This window comes from Pleuronectes platessa, chromosome 10 (genome assembly GCF_947347685.1).
Source record: "Pleuronectes platessa chromosome 10, fPlePla1.1, whole genome shotgun sequence".
NCBI lineage: Eukaryota > Metazoa > Chordata > Actinopteri > Pleuronectiformes > Pleuronectidae > Pleuronectes > Pleuronectes platessa.
Window position 1 is genome coordinate 24,740,086 of NC_070635.1, and position 19,312 is coordinate 24,759,397.

General features: G+C 40.7%; 1 protein-coding gene across 2 annotated transcripts in view; it reads left to right on the top strand.

Annotated features, from left to right (window-relative positions):
- The window catches only part of me1 (malic enzyme 1, NADP(+)-dependent, cytosolic), a 91,109-nt gene that overhangs the window by 66,932 nt on the left and 4,865 nt on the right, over positions 1–19,312 (top strand). For both annotated transcript variants that reach the window (XM_053433422.1, XM_053433423.1), the window contains exons 6-7: positions 7,921–8,024; positions 18,904–19,013. In XM_053433422.1, coding sequence (XP_053289397.1) covers positions 7,921–8,024; positions 18,904–19,013 — 214 coding nt within the window. The remainder of the gene's footprint in view (positions 1–7,920; positions 8,025–18,903; positions 19,014–19,312) is intronic.

A 19,312-nucleotide genomic window follows, 5' to 3' on the forward strand; every position in this document is an offset into this window, starting at 1 on the left:
ATGGTAGGTGACCTTTACGACTCAGATAGAGCGTGGTGATTCTTTAGAAGAAGCCATCAATCTATCCATTTTCGACTGCTTATACGAACTTGAGGTGAAGAGGCAGTAAGCTAAGCAGGATGTTCCAGGCACCCTTCTCCCACCCTCTACAAATTCTCCTGGGGGATTACCAGTCCAGATGGGATATGTAGTTCGCACAGCATGTTCTGGGTCTACCCCTGGGTCTCGTCCAGCTATACTGGTTTGATGCCAGAACCACCTCAACTGAACATCAACAAGAAACCAAAAGAAACTAAAATAGCTATTGTATCTTGCCCACCTTGCTATATAACCTAGTTACCTAGTAAGCATGTGCCGTTCCTGCTGAACTCTCAACTCTACTGCCCCAGACCCTTAAATTTCAATTATTGCTCCAAGAAAAACATTAAATGCCACAGTATAACATGCCAGCAGTGGGAAATGCTCTTAAGAATCCAGCGTAGCCAGTTAGGTCTCACCTCAGAAATAGCCAAGAAAAAGAAAACAATTCTAATACTTTACAGCCAGGAAACACCCTTTACATAAGTGAGGTAAGCAGCTCCATTGACGGATGCCAGCTGGGAAAGCACCTCTCCCCTGTGAAGCCTGTGAGAGTAGCAGCCAACAGAGTAGTTGTTATCCACCTGGTACAGTGGTCCTTGTTCTCTGTGGCAGCTCTGAGAGATGATTCAAGCCCTGGGCAGGGCAGCATGAGTGTGTGTAGCCTTAAACAGACTAAGAATAGTCTGTGTGCACTTCTAAACACAATGATCTTTCTTGGCCAAGGGTGCGGCCACCTCAGTTGCGTGTGTTCCCAGCAAAACTGAGCTCTACCTGTCAGAGCTGTTCTTCATTTTCTGATAGTCTCCAGATGACTAAGACTGTGGAGTTCAGTTTCATTTCAAGCAAATGTCTCATATGGATTTGGGATGACAGACATGACTCAGGGTACATGACTTTGAGAATAAAATTTAACAAGAACAAATATAAGTAGGAAAATAGAGGAGTAGTCAGAGCTGGTCAGAGAAAAGACAAATAAAAACCTTGAGCTCATGCAAGTGATGGCCTCTATAATGGCCTGAGATCTCTCTCTCTCTCTCTTGCAGTACTTAACCTGAAGCTTCATCTAAAAGTCCTACTACTAAGGACTACAGAAAAAACTGAAAATCTATAAAAGATATAGCTACATTACTCGTTTTGTGCCTCTGGAACTGGATTTAGAGCTAAATCTTTTCATTCTGCCAAGTCATCCACCTCACCGCTTTAACTTTATAGCCTACTTGTTATGGCCCTACCTTTTGATTACCAAGTTCCTTTACTAGCATCTTTTCTGTCATTGACACTTTACTATTCTGAATGGGTTCGATTTTTTACGACCTGCAGGTTAAAGTTTTTAGCCATTTGATCCCAAATTTCGTGTGTCCTCAAGTTGCCTTACACCATATGCCAAAGCAGGAAGAAGAGACACACTTGCTTATTGATGAATCTGTTGCACTTGAGGTGGCGCAGTTGGACTTTAACCGTTGGAACTTCAAATTGCCTTTGACATTGAAATTTCCACGGAACATTTTAGCCTATAAACTTATAATGTAGAATTTAGGAAAAAAAGTAAATAAGATTGAACCCACTCTAATGTCTATGTATTAAAGTGGAGCCACGTGACAATTAGCTTAGCCTAGCATAAGACTGAAAGCAGGGGTAAACAGCTAGCCAGGTTCTCTCCAAAGTTAATGAAAATAGTTGCCGAGACCTATGAAGTACATTGATGAACACATTGTATTTAATTTTTTTTTAATCTGCACAAAATCAGACAAGAATGTTCAACATTTTCTGGTTTGAGGATAAGTTATGTGCCGCAGTTTTTACTTGACAAATACAGCAACCTGCACCATATTTATGTACAGACGCTGTACAAATGTGCTGGATAGATAGGGAAAACTAAAATTGTGGTTTGTACAACATCTTCCACACCAAAATGTTCTTATTTGAAGTCTTTTTGAAAGGCTTGCTAAAATTAGGTACCTGGTTATGTTTAAAGCTGGAGGGTGTATACAATTCCTGGCTTTACTTAGAAGTGCTGCTGTGTGTGGTCAAAGCAAATGATAAGGTAGCTGTTGTTGGTCAGTAAATACCTTTAATATACTGTTTTCTATTCAATATGCTTTAAATATGTGATAGCTTGGATGCTTGGTGGTTGTTGAAAGGCATCTGTGATGGAGCTGGAGTAACAAAAATGATAAAAACAAATAATGCAACTAACCACATTTCCTTTACCTTATATAAAATAAGTTATTACATCATTGAAATTTTGACGTATTATGCTGAACATGAGATTTACTACAACCAAATCTTCCTAACTCTTGGAAAGAAGGATATAAGATAATTTTCCTCATTTCTTTAATATTATATTATCTATAGGTCAGGTACTGTATGAAGCAGAGACTTTATATACTATATACACAGAGACTCACTTGCCTGCCAGAGCACACATACACACACATGGTTTTGCTGCTTACATTAGTCTCTTTTTCTATTACTCTGAAGAGATGACAAGCTAAATGAGATGTAATGGGATAAATGGGTGGGCTGTATATGTGTCGTTTTTCTTGACTGGCTTTATTTGCCAGGCAAACTTGCCTGTTGCTCCTCGATGCTCCGCCTCGCTGCAGCCCAGACTGTAAATGCCCTAATGGAAGCAGATGAGGGTGGGAAAGGCTATGAGGCAACAGTAGCTCCAGCTAATTATTTAAATGACTGCTATTATGGGATTGTCCTTGAGGGGATATGGGAGTAGATATAGAGGCAAGCAGGCAGACATCCAAACAATCATAAAGGCAAATCCCCTGACCAAGATTGACTTTGTATTGTTATTTTTTCGATAAATTTATAAGCAAACATTTGTGAACTTTACAGGTTTATTTTTTTGATTATGAATTAGATGACAATTTTGTTACTACTATTACATTGATCATGAGAGGATTTATGCCTTTTCGAATTAAATGCTGACATTTTGCAAAACAAACTTTTTCCTTTGTGTATGGGCCTCTTGTCTAAACGCAACCAGTGCTTTAACCAGTGTACAAAAATTGGAGCTTTGGAAAAACTCCAGTTTCTGTGTACCTTTGTGTACATGTAAAACAGAATTTTATGGAAACAATGATGTCCCAGCTGTCATGATTCTGCCGTTATGGCGATTAACTTTTGAAGAAAAACTTAAAGACTGTTTTGGTTCTGGTTTTGGATGCCTTAGTTTGTGGACATTTACTTGGGTTCTCCTTGTGGTTAGATTTGTGTTCATTCTGAGTTCTGTTTTATTTTGAAATTATCCTCCTTGTGTGTCTACAACTTGATTTCCTGCCTTTGTCCTATTTCCCCACTCTTGTGATCATCTTCACCTGTTTCTAATACGTTTAACCTGTGTTCAATGCATCATCCCTGCCTCCCCTGTGTATATAAGTCTCTGTGCTTCCCTTTATCTTTGTCAGTTTGTCTTGCTTCCCTCGTTCCCCTTGTTCCATGTTGGTTGTGTGTGCCAAAACCTTTCCTGATGTTTCTCTGTATATTGATTGTTTGGGTTTAGATTTTTGGACTCTGCTTTTCATCTGCAAGAGCCTTTGCTTGAATTAAAGACATTTTAGTTTTTCCACCTAAATTTGCCTGCTGCATTTGGGTCCTCCTGCTCACCACGATATAACCCCAGCTTACTTTGCATTCCTACTGTTGCTGGTGAATGAGCATGCATCAGAAAAAACAACATGCCTATATACTGGTATTTCTATGTTTGGTTAACAGTGCTAGTTCTAATAACATCGGAAAAAACTAGTGGTTGTAGTCATGTTTGTGCCCTTGTCTGGACATAATTTCCAAATCAAAGGTTGTGTGGACAAAGACAATTTTCCTCAAGGAGTTGAAAATATCCTATCTTTCTCCAGTAGTGTGGACAATGCCTCAGTGTCTGTAAAGGTCTGTTCTGTTTAAGAGATTCAGAAAGTGAGCCACTGCAGAGTTGTTATTTTTCTTCTGTCGAGGAAAAGTAGCTGTGTAAGAACAGTAACATAATCTCACTACCTGCACAGCTCTTATCTCTCTTTTCACAGAACCCCCCTGGAGTAACTTCAACACAAACTTACTCAGTCTAAAATGAGAGTCAGTGATGTCATCCTGGACAATCTGATGTTTGTGGTCACGTGGGGAGGGGCTTTAAGAGTCCAAATTTGGGTGTCCTTTTATCTTCCACAGGTCCAGGCTATTCTTGATGTCCCGTTGATGGACAAATGATCAACGGGAACGTATTCAACCATGTCATCAAAGTGCGCTTGGGTTGATTTCGTTTTCAACAAACATGCCTGCCGCTGGAGAGCTGAGATGTGTAGATGCTGCCATTTAGTCTGTTTTAGAAGACATCGACAGCGCATTCATTTTGAAAGAGGAACAGAGAACGCGGAGGCGACGCCAAAGCACCGCGCTAATCCCTATCGCGCCTGTGCTTGGCTGTTCACACCGGACGCTGAAGCGACGCTGAACCGCTGGGCAGCGCTAATAATATCACCCGTTGATCCAGTAGTATAAAAGCATATACTCAAGCCTATGTGGAGAATACGTAACCCCCCCTCTCTCTCTTTTTATCTTTATGACTGCTTGTGTGGGTGTAGTGGATGGGCAGAGGGGGACATTTAATAATGTCATTGGTCAAATTAAAACTCCAGGACAACAGAAGGGAGTTCAAAGTATGGGATGCATATTTGATCATTTATATCATATAAAATATGTCATCAATATCGTTTAAAATTATTTTTCAGTGTGTTTCCTGCTGGATACGCTCGCGTCAAGCGCAAAAAATAGACTCGACGCGGAAACGATCGCTGCACGGTGCGAGGCAGCCTTGGTGCAGCGCGGCGCTTCAGCGTCCGGTGTGACCCGCACAAAGGTTTAACATGGGAGTGGATGGGAGCCATCTGTTATTTAAGGCTTGGCGCTGCGCTGAAGTTCGCTTTGGCATCGCTTCAGCGTCCGGTGTGAACCCGGCTTTAGTAAATAACTCACAATGCGTCACTTAACATACGTCACATACTACGTTGCTCTGATTGATTGTAGGTCTATCCAATTGAGACAAGAGGCTTTTTTTTTTTCTGGTTCGGTTGAAACACGCCCCATGATCACAGCCCAATGGAGCGGTATCAGACTCACATTCTGACTAGAATTGTGAGTATGACAACGTCAGGCTACAATTTTAGTAAAGCTTAACTTAAACTCCCTCATCAAGAGTTCCGTTTTCCCTTTAAGGCGTGTGGAATCTGGCCTCACTTTACTTTACTGAAATCTGACAGTCAACAGTGGAAAGTGAAAATAAGGGGCTCCTGTGACTTCAGCAAGCAGAGACTGTAAAACCAAACATGAGGATTAATCCCTCTTGACAGAAATGGAGCCGTACAACACAAAGAACAGCTCAGCCCGACAGACGACTTGTGTCGACTGTTCAACACATTGTCAACGAGGTCAGCCCTCTCGAAACCCACTACCTGTGTCACTTCTATCTGCAAGTGAAGCAGCAGAGCCAAACAACTCGACATAAAATCTTTCCTCTTGCATGCTGTTGCATCATCTTGTGAAATTGCCACCAAGATCTCGCTCTGATATCAGTCCACTTCTCTGTGGGATCGCATGAAAATGTTTTTGCTTGTTTTGGTAACAGTTGAACTTGGCCACCCCCTGACCATTACAGCCCATTAAAACCTTGCCAGGAAATGAGTTGTCAAGTTCAAATAAATATTGCCCAAAATAAACTTTCTGAGCTGCTCTCGAACATGACCCTGTCATGGAAAGGTGGTCGCTGCGTTGTCCAAGACTCGCTCATCGAGTGGCAGCCTCTAATTATCCATCTCCACAAGTAAAGGTCGCCTATCCCAATGTGGCATGACAACTCTCCGGATCACTTCTCCACTCTTTGAGGTTGTGTGGCACATTTAAATATATGAGTCTATCCTCTAAAATCTGATTCTGTGGGAATCTGCCTGTTGGACACTGACACACACAGCCAAGTTACTGTATTTCAGGCAGGTGCAGCATGTTAGAGATCTGATGAAATACAGGCCGATACCTTAAAGTCTGTTAACAATCTAACACGGTTAAGTGGCATCTACCTCATTCATCCCGATCACTTTCTCTCTACATTCTTCTCTCTGTAACACACACACCTTCATAGTCACCTCTGCTCTTAATATGTACACGTCATGCATCCCTCTCCTTGAATTACCATGTGCAAATGTCAAAGTTAACCCTGTCAGCTGTAATGGTTAGTTCAAGGGACTGTTTAGTTAAAGGGAATTTAAAGAATAGTTCCCGTAGCCCTGTTTCTTACAGTCAAGAGACTACAGTGACATCTTTACATTTATTATTTTCATTCATACTCCTGTATAACTTCTGCCTTGTCATTCTAAATCCTGCCCTAGGAGAGTTGTAATTTCATCATAGTACAACCAGACACTGACTGAGTAATATCACGATACAAATGAAGAAAATTGCAAGGTTTTGATTTGCTGGAGATGGATTTGCAGATTGTGTGTGAATCAACATGACAGGAGCTGTTGCTTGTGCTGTGTAGGATCACACACATGGTTCACGTTATAGCCGGGGTCTAAGGTCTACAGAGAAACCGCTGTGTGTACATGTGTGCGGGTGTGCTCACATTATATGCAGGATATATTACTCTTCTCTCTCTGAATTTCACATCCAACAAATTTCCAGACATAATACAAATCACACACACTGTCTCCTCAATTTCATACATTCTGATAAAAAATAGTTCCTCTGTTGTTCCTGGTAAACTGGGGTTCATATTCTATATGAGAATGCAGGAGATGTACAAGTACTTTCTTAAACCTACATATATTTTTATTTAGGCATCTTAATATACAAACCAACCTACCTTTACATTTAGTATACACCAGAATTAATTGTAACGTAAATCAATTCAGCAGTAAAGTAAAGAGTAACCAGTTAAAGCTAGGGTTTGTATCCCTGGAAAAGCTAGCAAAAGTAAATATACTAAACCAATACTTCCCATCCGACCCTCTAGTCAAAGCTACACCCCCAAAAACACATGAAAGTTCACTGACAGACAACAACTAGAAGCCAACTTTTCAGTCGCTTGCTCGCTAAATTCTGACTATCGTCTCCATTTCAGTACTGTATGTCTATTCGTGAAGACTCTAGTCATGTGTTGTTAGAGCTCAAGCAGGGTGTGCAAAGGCAGGCAGGTCGGGTAGTGAAAGACAGGCATGAATGAAAATAATTGATTTTTTTCTGCTCTTCATTGTTTGGACTGGATTGAACTGAACTGTGTTGGGCTTGTGGGGGAGACTAAAATGGACATTGTATATATATGGATTGAACTCTGGACATTAAGACTGTGGGACACACACACACACACACACACACACACACACACACCATTTCCTATTGGTTATTTAGTAGCTTCATGTGAAGTCAGGTCCAGCATGTTCTTTAATGTTCCTTTCTTTACTGTTCCAAATGTTGGTGTTTTAATAAAACCCAGGAATTTTATTTCATCTCATTAAACGCCTTCATTGACTGTGTAAATGCATAAAGGAATACCGAGCCGTGTCGACCAACCTCCAGCAACGAAGCACGAGGACAGTGAGCGTCCCAACATCGCTGCATGGGGCTTTAGTAATGTTTAAAGTCTTGTGTATAACCTTAAATTGAAATATCAAATACAGATATATTTATTTTTGTGAGGGTATTTTGTATTTTACTTGCATCATATCACAATGTTTGAAACAGTTTCTCTGGTAAAATATGTGATTTGGTCCTTTCGCTGTCCTTCACTTTGATCATTCCCTCATCCGTTGCCCTGATCTCTGCCTCCATGTGTTTTTCCAGGAACTGCTGAAGGACCCTCTCTACATCGGGCTGAGGCACAAGAGAGTCCGAGGCCAGGCCTACGATGACCTGCTGGATGAATTTATGAAGGCTGTGTCCAACAGGTATGATAATATCAGCCATCCTTTCATTTGCTCCGCTTCTCTTCCGGGTCTGCAATTGTCATCATAAGACAGACAGGGCACGGTGCTCTTAAAAGAAATATGTTGAGCAGTTTAGCATGGTCAGTGTGTGCAGATGCTGCCAAACCTTTTGGGATTGAAGGGTCTGGAATCTCCGTCACCAGTGATTCAGCTGCAGCTTCTTTTGAAGTCTTAGTTGCTAGGCAATATCAGTCAAAAGTCTACTCTCTGTCTGAATGGCATTAGCCTATTGAAAGTGATCAGAGAAGTTGGAGCTATTGATTTTATTGGAATGATTTGCCCCAGTCAAGATGGGGGGACAACTAACCAGCTACGTGGAAGACAACTGAACTGTCAGCAGGCAACATCCATTTAAAAATTATACACAATTACCCGATCAAAATGTAGTATTATGAAATGCAGTACATCTGAATCTTATCTTATCTTAATCCTGTTCATCCCTTGAGAGCTACAGTTAGGTCCATAAATATTTGGACATTGACAAAATGTTCATCCTTTTGGCTCTGTACACCGCCATAATGGATTTGAAATGAAACACTCAAGATGTGCTTTAAGTGCAGACTTCCAGCTTTAATTTGAGGGTATTTACATCCAAATCAGGTGAAAGGTGTAGGAATTACAACACATTTCATATGTGGCACCCCCCTTTTTAAGGGACCAAAAGTAATTGGACAATTGGCTGCTCAGCTGTTCCATGGCCAGGTGTGTGTTATTCCCTAGTTATTTCATTGATAAGGAGCAGATAAAAGGTCTAGAGTTCATTTCAAGTGAAGTATTTGTGTTTGGAATCTGTTGCTGTCAACTCTAATTATGAAGTCCAAAGAGCTGTCACTATCAGTGAAGCAAGCCATCATTAGGCTGAAAAATCTAAACAAACCTATCAGAGAGATAGCAAAAACTTTAGGTGTGGCCAAAATCAACTGTTTGGTACATTCTTAAAAAGAAAGCACGCACTGGTGAGCTCAGCAACACCAAAAGACCCGGAAGACCACGGAAAACATCTGTGGTGGATGACTATTTCACTGAATAATTATTTCCCTGGTGAAGAAAAACCCCTTCACAACAGTTGGCCAGATCAAGAACACTCTCCAGGAGGTATGCGTTTCTGTGTCAAAGTCAACAATCAAGAGAAGACTTCACCAGAGCAAATACAGAGGGTTCACCACAAGATGTAAACCATTGGTGAGCCTCAAAAACAGGAAGACCAGATTAGAGTTTGCCAAACGACATTTAAAAGAGCCTGTACAGTTCTGGAACAACATCCTATGGACAGATGAGACCAAAATCAACTTGTACCAGAATGATGGGAAGAGAAGAGTATGGAGAAGGGAAGTAACTGCTCATGATCCAAAGCATACCATCTCATCAGTGAAGCATGGTAGAGGTAGTATTATGGCGTAGGAATGTATGGCTGCCAATGGAACTGGTTCCCTTGTATTTATTGATGATGTGACTGCTGACAAAAGCAGTAGGATGAATTCTGAAATGTTTCGGGAAATATTATCTGCTCATATTCAGCCAAATGCTTCAGAACTCATTGGACTGCGCTTCACAGTGCAGATGGACAATGACCCGAAGCATACTGCGAAAGCAACCAAAGAGTTTTTAAGGCAAAGAAGTGGAATGTTCTGCCATACCCAAGTCAATCTCCTGACCTGAATCCAATTGAGCATGCATTTCACTTGCTGAAGACAAAACTGAAGGGAAAATGCCCCAAGAACAAGCAGGAATTAGAGGCCTGGCAGAGCATCATCAGGGACGAAACCCATTGTCTGGTGATGTCTATGAGTTCCAGACTTCAGGCTGTCATTGACTGCAAAGGATTTGCAACCAAATATTAAAAGTGACAATTACATTTATGATTATGTTAGTTTGTCCATTACTTTTGGTCTCTTAAAAAGGGAGGGCCACATATAAAATGTGTGGTAATTCCTACACCGTTCACCTGATTCGGATGTAAATATCCTCAAATTAAAGCTGAGAGTATGCACTTAACGCACATCTTGATTGTTTCATTTCAAATACAATGTGGTGGTATACAGAGCCAAAATGATGAAAATTGTGTCAATGTCCAAATATTTATGGACCTAACTGTATAATGCATCAGCAATCTGCCTCCATCTAGGCCTGTCTTGGGCTACATGTTGGGCTTCTTCCCATGTCACACCTAGTTTGTGTATTCTATGTCTTTGGTATGCTGGCCCAGACATGCTGTAGTCATTGTATCTGCCAACATCTGATCTCTTGTACCACACTTTGGCTCTGAGTGACCTTTTAAAGTTTTTTATTTTATATTGTTGATGTCACCTTATACGAACCGCCAGCATTCTGAACCATAAAGGAAAACTATAGCCTACTTTTTTGACATCCAGATGCCCTGGAGTCTTGCTAATGCTCTGCATGCTTTCCAAGCCTTGATCTGATGTAATTTTGTGCTGCAATTTCTTTGATGACAAGGCTGCCAAGGTAGGTGGAGACCTCGACATAGTCAATGGGTTCACTGTTGACTGTGATGGCTGCATCTGGGTTGGCATTTATGGACATCACTTAGATTTTTTAAGTTTGGCGAAGGTGTTCAGCTTATCAGTTTCCTCCTGCAGGGTTAGTGTTATTTAGGAGAGAGCAGCTAGGTCTTAAGCAAAGTCCAGGTCTTCAAATTGGTGATTGATTAATTCTGAATGCTTAGGGGACATGATGGAGCATGTTCAGAGATGCTTACATGAATAGTGGGTGACAACTGGTTTGTGGAAGAATCTGTTTTGTCTATGGTGACTCCATTTATTCTGTCCAGGGAAAACTATCTGGTTATATCGTCCCTTTCCACACAAGATGTGAACTTCAGGGTTTTTCTGTCATGTTTACATTCAGCAGTGGGTCATAGAAGGGTTCATTCTTACTTCTTGACTTGGGTGTGTTTACTGTTCCATATTGTTACTCATTTAGATGGCATGTACCAATATATGAATTGATTAAACTGACATTTGTATCTGTGATCCTCTTCAGAGCTTCTCCCTAATATGTTTACTGCATTCCTGTCCTTAACAAGGCTCCTGTAGCCAATTGCTTTGTATCTTGGTGCCACAGTAACCACACACAAACACACACATGGGCCTGGATAAGCTTTGTACTAACCCAGAGAGAGCAGAGTCCAGAGGGAGAAGCCTGGGTCTGGGCCCCCTCCAGCTGGCAACAGGAAGCCAGGACTCTAATAACCGGGTGGCTTCTCAACTACAGGGAGCAGCGATGCTTTTTTTCCCCATAGGAGCCAGATTGGCGGAAAATGAATAATTATGGGCTCAGAAATTGAATGAATGATTACAGCTCTGCAGTCTTTTAAGTAATATTCATGTTTATTCTTCTTAGAAACTAAACATGAACTAAAATACTTTAAATTGACTCATCATCAGTAAGCCAAAGTCTGGAGAGATTTTTTTGATCCACGATTTAAAAAATGCTTAGCACGGTGAGCGTTTGATTTCAGACCAGACCTTCTGTTCTCCAGGAATCTGCTCCTGTGGAACAATCACCTATGTGTTGACTTGTTTTGTCTACAGGCAGAAATAAATTATCTCACAATCTCATTGCTCCTGGACACACCCACAACACTTTACAGAGGATGAAAGGGGCTCAGCGGTGGATGTGAAACTATGAACTCTGTATTTTCTCTCAGGGCAGCCACTCACCATTTTGTCACCTTTCATCACACCTCAGATTTTGATGGTGTGTGTGCAGAATGTTTCTGTTTAGAGGTGCTGAGGGATGTGCTCAGAACGAAAACTTTACACTGTAATTAACAAAACAGTGGCTTAAGTCACACAGCAGCAGCACTTTGACTCTATTTTGTACAGACATTCAGACAGAACATCTTCACACCTTCTTCTTCCAAGGTGTATTGACATGTCAAAAAAATTCAATCAATCTTCCTATCTGACTCTAGGCAAGAAAGCAAAGAAGCACATTCACTAAAATGACAAACTATTCCTATAAAAGGCAAGGTTGGTAATCTATATTTTTGTTATTTAATCATTCGTAAAAGCCAACAATGTATTTGTCTACATCTCACTCTCGTCTCTCTCTTAAACTTTCTGTTGCAGTCAAGGTCCAAGCCCATTATTTCCTAAATGTACCCAGTAATTTTCTAAAACATCAGGGCAAAATCTTTTTCAGCAAACATTGCTTGAACAGGTATTATCAGTGCATTCGTAGACACAAGATAAGTATTAGATTAAATGTATATATTGGGGAGCTAAAGCATGATATGAATTTACTGGAAGAGACACAGTCAGTCAGGAATATTTTGTGCCATGATATCTAAACTGTCACACATGTTTTATAGACTCTATAGGTGTTTTCCACACCGATCTTAGTAGACTGCAAAGACTACAGGAATGCCACCAACTATTTTAAACTCTTGGCACTGAGGGAATAAGGAATAGACAGACCAAAGGAGGGATGGATGGATGGATGGATGAAAGGGACAACAGAGGAGAGGAGAAAGAATGCAGAATGGGTCTTTGTCATTAATGATGGCTCGGGGATTTGAGAAATAATGTGTGCTGAGAGATGCTAGCTCTCTGGAGAGTAAGGTGTGTGTGTGTGGGGGGGGGGGGTTAGGGATTTATTAAGACCGCAGCCCCAAACCCCCTCAGGGACGAAGGTAACAGACAGCCTGTGTGTGTACACCAACACACTTGTATGCACACAGGTTCGACAGCTGTGTTTGTATAGAGCAGCCTTGTCTTTGCCCCTCTTTGCAAAGTCCTCTACGGTGGTCATGAATGCGCTCCAACTGAAAGTATCAGTTCATACCATTACCTCTGCGTTTAGACTCCCCCTCAGTATATGGAAGTACATTGTAGGTGACATACTTTCTGTTCACAAGAGATTCGGATGAAGCCGGATTGTGTTTCCTAAAGGAGCTGGGTCTTTTGTTAAATCGCTCATCCTCCAGATTGGCCCAGACATAACACCAAAAGTCTGAATGATTCGCCACATGCAAACACTGGGTGTCTCATGCTTCATGCTCTTTTTCACATTATCAATCATTATAATAATGCCACAAGCATTTACGCTCAATATATTGGAGTGTATTGTCAGTACCTAGAAACCGTAGAAGTACTGCTCCAACAAACAATGACAAAATGTTTTTTTCTTTTACTCAAATCCTAAAACTATTGTGAGGAAGTTATAAATCATAGTTAAAGGTTCTGAGAACAAAAGAGCTCTGTGTTATTCTGTGTGTGTGGTTCAGATAGTTTAAACAGCCCCATGACAGGAAAGGTTGGACTTCTGGATCTTCTGCCGTTCTTTTATTTTCTGGAGGTTTGCATTGTCTAAATTGATCAATTAAAGTATCAGAGAACATCTAACTAGACTGAATAAATCTTGATTGTAGCTCACAGATATTAAACAAATACACAGTTACCACAAAAATAATAAAAAAAAATTCATGTAGACATTGGATACATAATCTTTATTTCAAATGTAAAGTTAAATACCAGTAATTGTTTTTTGTTTCTGCTCTACCTTTAATTTTATTTATTTATTTTGAACAATGTGAATAGTTTATATAATATAATTTGATTGTATCTATTTCTTATATAGAAATACTAACAGTAAACTTTTTGGGCAAACCCTCTGACCTGTCAGAAAGGGCATGGAGTCAGTGTATGGGAGTCAGTCGATATACAAACAAGTTTTTGGTAGAATACCTCACAATTCAAATTAAAATCTAGAAATCAAAACTAATATTTGTTACTAAAAGATGTTACTATGGCTGATTCACAGCCACAAAGACAAGCAAGCTCTCAAATCCTGCCTTTAACTGAGACAGTGAATATAACAATGCAGCCAATGGAAAGGTTCGCTCTCAAGTCTCATGTTAGTCTCATGTTGTTTAGATGCTCCATCTATTGCCCTGATACTGCTCACAAGAGATGCAATTTGCAACTGGGGCAAAATAAACTCCCTGTGAGATGAGGCAACCTTGAGACGAACCTGTGAGGCTCTCAAGGGCCTGCATCCTTTTGAGGGCCGGGGGTCTTTGTCCTGCTCCAGGCCATGGTACATGCTCATCACCCTTCAGCCCCCCTGGCCATCATTGGCGATGGGACCTTGGGGTGGGCCAATGCTTTCCCTATGGGAGACTCGCATGCACTAATCTTAACGGCACCGAGATCAGCTACCAAAACAAAGAATAGACAAGCTTGGATCACAAAACACGCACACACACACACACACACACACACACACACACACACACACACACACACACACACACTCATCCCAGTGACAGAAATGAGAACTTTCCCACCAGCTCCTTTTTAATCTCCAAGCTCACTGAGTAGACTGGTGTTGACAAAGCACTGGAAAGACATGTATTTTATGCATTAATTCCACATATCCCTGTCTGTGGCTCGCATATCGAGAACCGTTAATTTTATTGGCTTTCGTCTCAGCATGTGTAACGTTCAGGGACAGAGGGAGTGCAGTGTCGAATTTGTTATGATTTGGTGACAGTAATTATGTATACATGTTTTTTCCCTTATTCAGCCCATGCATATGTAAACCTTGGTCAAGTCTATTCAAATTGAATGTTTTATTTGCCATCTGTAAGGCAAAGGATCCAGAGAAGAACTTCCCAGGTTTTGGCAGTTGTGGTACATTCTGTATACAATCTCTTTCCCACGCCTTCCATCTTTCTCCTCTGCTGCTGAGAGATTAATAGATTGATTTAATGGATCCAGCACAGGCAGGAATATGGCCTGTGTTTTTCATCTTTTTGGGTGTGCCCTGGCTTGGGTACTGCCCTTGAGAATTAAACACTTAGACACAAAAGCATATTCTGCTTCTTTGTCCAGGGAACTTTTGTTATTCAGAGGGTTTTCAAGGAAAGACTTCCAAAGAGCATATTAAGCAATGGACACAAATGGCCTCCAACACACACACACACACACACACACACACACACACACACACGTTTGTTTCACTATCTCCACAGGAAAAACGAATTGATTTACTGCATTCCCCACACCCTTACACAAACCTTATACCATCACAACTAAGGCCCTGTACCAATTCCTTTCCTTTGGTTCTACCCTTAGATATGAAGTGCCCTTAGCTGATAGTTCGGCCACAAGGGAGAGGGCTGGAAAATAGGAATTGGGACACCACCGCTACGTCATCAGCAGCCAACCAGCGTTAATACAGTGACAAACACTATCAACTAATATTATGACATCAACAACCATTATCAACCAACATTATAATAGTGACACTACGGCTGTTGCTGAGTGGTAGATGGGTTGCCCTCCAACCAAAATGTTGGGGATTCAATCCTAAGTCTTCCACATCTGCATGCCGAAGCGTCCTTGGCAAGAAACCTGAACCCCTGACTAATTGTAATCGCACCCCCTCTATCTTATAAACCTCTATAAACACCCCATCTATCTTTATTGGCTCAGACCAAGAACCAAAGATGACTCTTTCTGCATTGGGAAGATGTTTCTTTCTTTCTGAAGTCCCAACACCACACTGTGTCCTACTGTGTATTTGATGGTCAGTGAAAGCCCATAAAAGTGCACATGTTCACAGCTCAGTCATTTTCAGATCCATGTCAAATGTTTATTTTTTCACTCGATAAAACAAGAACAAAAATCTATGAGTTCAGTGTTTGGCAGGGCGCATAATCCTCTGGCTTTATCGTATGATGAGAATAGTTACAGGAAATTCAACATGTAGTTTGACTTCTGCAGAGGATACACCCCCAAGTCCTCTTCGTTAGACTCCACTGCATGAGCAGCTTGGTTCTGTGTGAACTAACCTGACCTCTCGTAGCGACATGCACCATGCTATCCTACAGGGAGCTGTGCTGGCATTTGGGATAGGCCACATCTATCCTGTCGCTTGTCGCCTGTCTCTGTCTATGTCTCCTTAAGCCCAAACACAATAAAAACATTTATAGCTCCTTTCTTGGCCTCATTATTCCTCCTCTTCACACAGGCTCTCTGTGCTTTAGTGCTGCTCTCAGCTTGATAGAAAACACATTTCTCTCTTTGACGCTACTGCCGTGTTGGCAGTAAGTCAGCAGAACTGTCTGAATCTGTATTAGGCGTCAGTGTCTTGCAGTGTGGCAGAGCGGAGGATACACAATGACCCTCCAATAGCACTCTCTGATCAGGACATTAAGTTTTATTACAGCTAAACTCAGGTGGCTTCGCATCCTGCATTTCTTTTCTCTGTGCTTCTGCTCAACATCCTCCTCCAGCTGAAAATAAGCAGTTTAGCAGCCACTGTAACAAGTAGGAAACGGCTTTATTGAGATGTACATGCCTTTTTTCCAGAGTAGTTAGATGGGGTTTCATAAAGAGGCTGAAATAGAGCAGGAAGAAAGAGAAAGTGAGAAGACAGGGAAGGGAAAGAGAAAACAGAGTGAGAAACCTTAACTGCAGAAGGCGACTGTGTGAGGAGAGAATACAAACATTCATCCCCCTGTCACCTCTCCTGTTGTTCAGTTAGCTCAGTGGGCTGCAGGTGTTTCAGATGGTTTCCTCTGTTTGCTCAGCCTGTTCTTAATTTCCTCTTTCACTCACTGACTGAAACATGGGTGCTGGTGTTTATAAAACAGGTTTAAGACAACCTAACCATTGTTTCTATCTGTGAAATTGACTCAAGCATTACACTGCTCATCTTTAATTTGAGTAACAACACATAGTTATCCCATATTTCCTGCTTTTGAAATGTGTGTTGCAAAATATTAGTCAGTTGTTTGGTGTACTGCAAAGTCTGAGCTGCAATTATAGCTTGTGAAAGAATTTTCCTTGAACAGAACAACTAGTAATTGTCTAATCCTGCCTTTAGAGTTTCTGAAGTGGGAGTGGACTCTGCTTCTTGAAGTGTTTGAAGTGTTTTTGTTAAAAACATTTTATAAACCATATTCTAAACTCAGAAACACAGATCTCCCCTGGTTAAGGTAATGCTCCTGTAGCTGTGTTTAATATATGTTCCACATTTGTAACAATTTTAACTTCTGTCTGGGAAATCATGCTCTCTCTGTCATTTTGCATGGTGGGCAGGTCTGAATAGTATGAGCCTTGGGCACCATTGATGTGGCATTATAGCTGCATTCAAATTGAACTTTTGAGCTCAATGTTGTGAGAAGGGATGTCGTTTACACAGAATGATTTTTGTTTGAGTGGAGAAGTTGGGAGAACACAACATGGACGCTGACACAAAGACTCATAATGTAGTAAGCTGGCAGGCAGGAAATGTAATGCAGGAAATACAAAGCTCTAATCACATTTTGCCTTAAATTGACTATACAGTTAAATAAAATAGATAAAATGTATTATCTTACAACTCCAATTTAATGACTTCCATGGCCTCAACCATTTCTGAAAACATCTGCAAACTCATCTTGACTTGTGGACTCTGAGGTCTTCAGAAAATCCTGAGGGCCAAGGTCATGAATAGCTACCACAAGAGGGGGCTGTTCATATGGACTCCATTCATTAAACAACCCCATTTGAATCTAAATGAGTAATGAACAGTTGGTCCTCATACTTAAAACCATTTCTCTGCTCTGGAAAAAAGTACAAGAATAACAATAATGCCTCTGCAGCCTGTTCAAATGAGTACATTAACCAAACGGCCAAACAGTGTTAATGCTAGATTGAAAGACATCTGACCTTGAATACTACAAGGACTAACTAATGCCACCTTACAATTCCTCAACACTGTTTATTTATATTTCTTCTGCATGCATTATCAGGATGGAGTTTATAATCACTTTTATATGATTCTTAACAAAGGCATCCAGACCTTTTGCACAAAATACAATCATATAGGCAAAGTTAGCCTTATAGGTTCGTTATCTAACTTTTAAGTGGGCAGTTGTAAGCCCCAACAAATAAAAAAAAAAAGAATTGTCTTGCTATCTCTTAAAATCAAGGACCTGTCAAATTATCAAGAGAAAAATATTTTTGATAAATACATTATTTTCTTCTGCATGCTATCTTGCACTTTTATCAGTGTTCATTCTTCTACTTTTTGTTTTTTCTTTTGGTACATGTTTAACTGTATATCATCGGCGAGCCTGAGCAGCAGCAAGCTCCCTGCAAATATTTGATACATTTCAGTTTCATCTGTTGAAAGGCTTGGGAACTTGCTGTTGCTAAATCTAATTTACAGACTCATAACACTGGTTTTACGGGTTATTTTGTTATATGTTATTGTAGGGGCTTACTGACACAGGCTCATGCGTGTGTGTATGTTGACTACATTTGATAGGTGGTCTGAGCAGCATGGTGTTAAATTGAACACTGCTGTTTTACTGGGGACTGGGTGGGCTCTGCACTATTCTTTCAAATTTGATGTTAATGGGATTCAGCTCCTTTTGTGGGGGTTTGACCTTCTCTACTGAAAACTCATTGTGAGGTGCTGTCAAACAGCTGGGGAAGCAGGTGTCAGCCTGTTAAATTTCCATTAAAAAAAACGCAGCACAGAGTTCCATGGCTTTAAAGTCACCACTTTATACATAACTGACAACAGAGATTCCCACTTGTTTTCATTTGAAACATGCTCATATAGCTGTCACTCGGAATATTGTGATTACAATTCTTGAACTTAGTGGCATTGAGGAGTCGACATCCCCCCTCTTCATTTATCAACCCTGTGCCACGTCATATAGTGGAAGAGCGCCCCCCTATGGACTGAAATAGTGCTTGAAAGCAGAGGCTATTCTCCCTGTGTTTAGAAAATGACCCCTCACATTACTTGCTTTAGTTAATTCCGGTATCTCTTCTGTTGGTTCACTCAAAGTAAAGCCACTCCCTTTTCACAGGTATGGGATTGACTGTCTGATCCAGTTTGAGGACTTTGCAAATGTCAACGCTTTCCGTCTACTGAGCAAGTACCGCAAAAAGTACTGCACATTCAACGACGACATCCAAGGTAAAAAATATGAATACTATTGGTACAAATATTCTTTGTTTTTCAAGTGAGATTAAGTCACATTTTTCTCTGGAACAATGAAAGAAAAAGAGGGAAAAAATTCCACAGCTGTACCTCACTCATATAATTTTGTATCTAATTAAGCTCCTTTATAGAATGTCCTTGTTGTGTTAATCTAACTGTACCCTGATGTGAATAATTCAACGAAACTGTGTTGTTAATTCTTCGCATTTATCCCAAATTGTTTTCTTAAGTTACACTGTTCACTTCAGATGTACACTGACACCTCTCCCTTGAAT